At 49.6% G+C, this 2,966-nt stretch overlaps 1 protein-coding gene across 1 annotated transcript; it reads left to right on the top strand.

The window, feature by feature from the left end:
* The first annotated feature begins 451 nt into the window (after nt 1-451).
* On the top strand, nt 452-1,837 carry drd1b (dopamine receptor D1b). Its single transcript, XM_073479886.1, has one exon. The coding sequence runs from the start codon at nt 452-454 to the stop codon at nt 1,835-1,837; it is 1,386 nt and encodes a 461-aa protein (XP_073335987.1).
* The last annotated feature ends 1,129 nt before the right edge of the window (nt 1,838-2,966 follow it).

Below are 2,966 nucleotides of genomic sequence, written 5' to 3'. Positions count from 1 at the left end.
ACAGCAGAGGCACACAGCTAGAGGAGAGCGAGGACTTTGTTTTTCATTTAATTTTCACTGCTGCTTTTCATGACCAAGGTGCTGATTGGGAAAAAAAACCCACTGCAAACAACAGCTGGAATATTCCTCCTCCTCCTCTTCCAACTAGAATGTCTGCTGCCTGTGCTGCAGGAATTCAAGAACCAGACATTTCTTTGCTGCCAGAGATCTTTTTGAAATATTTATAGCAGCTCTCGTGCAGGGATGGTGCTTGTGACAAGGAGCCTATGGATGACCCAGTCCGTGGGAGAGCTGGTGCCGAGACAGTTGACCTCTCCACCAGCCACGCCGTCCGCCTAAAACCCATCCCCAGAGAGGCACCGCTGCTGCAGGCTGGGGATGTGATGGGGTGACTGTTGACACCCCCCTCACCCACCCCCTCTCTCACTTTATTAGCAGTGTAATATAAACAATGGATCAGAATTTCTCAACGGTTCGAGATGGAAAGCAGCTGCTACCGGAGAGAGACTCGTCCAAGCGCGTGCTGACGGGATGCTTCCTCTCCCTCCTCATCTTCACCACGCTGCTAGGCAACACACTCGTGTGTGTCGCCGTCACCAAGTTCCGACACCTGAGGTCGAAGGTCACCAACTTCTTTGTCATCTCCCTGGCCATCTCCGACCTGCTGGTAGCGATCTTGGTCATGCCGTGGAAGGCGGCGACCGAGATCGTGGGGTTTTGGCCGTTTGGCGCGTTCTGCAACGTATGGGTGGCGTTTGACATCATGTGCTCCACCGCCTCCATCTTGAACCTTTGTGTGATTAGTGTCGACCGTTACTGGGCCATCTCGAGCCCGTTCCGCTATGAACGCAAGATGACACCTAAAGTGGCATGTCTAATGATCAGCGTGGCCTGGACCCTGTCCGTCCTCATCTCCTTCATCCCTGTTCAACTTAACTGGCACAAAGCTCAGGCCACAGGCTACGCAGAGCTTAATGGAACATACACCGGTGAGCTGCCCGATGACAACTGCGACTCTAGCCTTAACAGGACCTATGCCATCTCCTCCTCCCTTATCAGCTTCTACATTCCCGTGGCGATCATGATCGTCACCTACACCCGGATCTACCGCATCGCCCAGAAGCAGATACGGAGAATATCTGCCCTGGAGCGGGCAGCAGAGAGTGCCAAAAACCGTCACAGCAGCATGGGGAATACATCGAACATGGAGAGCGAGAGCTCATTCAAAATGTCGTTCAAACGAGAAACCAAAGTCTTAAAGACGCTCTCGGTCATCATGGGAGTGTTTGTGTGCTGCTGGTTGCCCTTCTTCATCCTTAACTGCATGGTTCCGTTCTGCGAGCCGGACGGTGCCCAGGACTTCCCCTGCTCCATCAGCTCCACCACCTTCGACGTGTTCGTCTGGTTTGGCTGGGCAAACTCGTCGCTCAACCCCATCATCTATGCCTTCAACGCCGACTTCCGCAAGGCCTTCTCCATCCTCCTGGGCTGTCACAAGCTCTGCCCGGGGAGCAACGCCATCGAGATCGTCAGTATAAACAACAACATGGGTGCCCCTACCTCGAACCCCAACTGTCAGTATCAGCCCAAGAGTCACATCCCAAAGGAGGGCAACCATTCAGCCAGCTACGTGATCCCCCACAGCATCCTGTGTCAGGAGGAGGAGTTGCAGAAGAAGGACGGATGCGGCGGGGAGGTCGAGGTGGGGATGGTAAACAATGCCCTGGAGAAACTCTCCCCAGCCATCTCTGGGAATTTAGACAGCGATACTGAGGTCACGCTGGAAAAGATCAATCCCATCACGCAGAACGGACAGCATAAAGCAGTGTCATGTTGAGAAAAGGCGGATCGGATGTACGCACAAGGGGAAGAAAAGCTTTCACAGAGGGACAGCAAAAGAACAAAAGAGACAGACATCTTAAAGAACATGCCTGAAAGGGAAACAGTGAGTGGGATATACGGGACCTTAAGACTGTCGACACAAATCTACATGGAAAAACCTACAGAATGTTTAAAAGTAAAGGCACTTTATCCTGGATATAACTATCTGCAAAATACGTTCAGCATTTATTGATGAAATTGACACATTTGATGATAAATGTTGATAATGTGAATATTAAAGCAGAACACTAGCTACGTGCACATGTATACTTTTTTTTACATTTACAAAGACGTATACATCTGCATTTGTATACTGTACAGTGCTGACACGATCCTGCAAGGACTTCAACACAGTATACACAGTGGAGGAAGATGTAGTAACTATTAGCAAAATGTCTTGTAGGTAGGCGCTTTGTATGTGTTTCATGGGAGAGAGAACAATGTGGCTTTAATGGTTTCGGTGCGGTATAATTAGTTTATTGCAGCTAATTCTCTTCAGTACATTTTTAACGACAGTTTAATTGCAAAATCAAAACAGCAGAGGTGATTTATGTGAGGTGAACCTGCTTTCCAACACCAAAGTATTATGATTCAGACTGAATAGGAAGGGGGCAGATGATGGAGTTCAACACCGTCCCTCACTACCACCACCCATGTTCTCTTGCAGCATCTCCAGATTCTTATAAAACCTGAAATGTTCACAGGTCCGACTGATATGTGAGAGAAGAAATCCTCTCCTCTGGTCTACTTTTCCTTCCCTTGTCCCCTTCTATGATCCATCCTCAGTCGTACCCTCCTGGGACAGATCAGACTGGCTCAACTGAAGTTTCCTCCATTTATTCTCCTCACTCCCTGTTTTCATCAGCTTTGTCTCCCCTCACCACCGCTCCTCAGCAAACCCTCTCTAGGGCCCTGCGGTCTCCTCTCCTTTTTCTATTTCCCTGCTCTCGTTTCCTCAGTCAGCAAAGTCCCTTCCCTCGCGCTGTTTCTATTTCTTCACCATTGTCAACCTCCTCTCTCCTCTCCACCGCTCCCTCAGTCAGCATTGTCCTTGACTCCTGCACCAAACCTTCCTTTTCTGTATT

This window comes from Pagrus major, chromosome 13 (assembly GCF_040436345.1).
Source record: "Pagrus major chromosome 13, Pma_NU_1.0".
Classification (NCBI taxonomy): Eukaryota; Metazoa; Chordata; class Actinopteri; order Spariformes; family Sparidae; genus Pagrus; species Pagrus major.
The sequence above is the reverse complement of the archived record's forward strand: the minus strand, read 5'-3'. Positions and strand labels throughout refer to the sequence as shown.

Bases quoted from the DNA above. Each gene is read 5' to 3' on its own strand.
- drd1b (XM_073479886.1), top strand. From the start codon at position 452: ATGGATCAGAATTTCTCAACGGTTCGAGATGGAAAGCAGCTGCTACCG.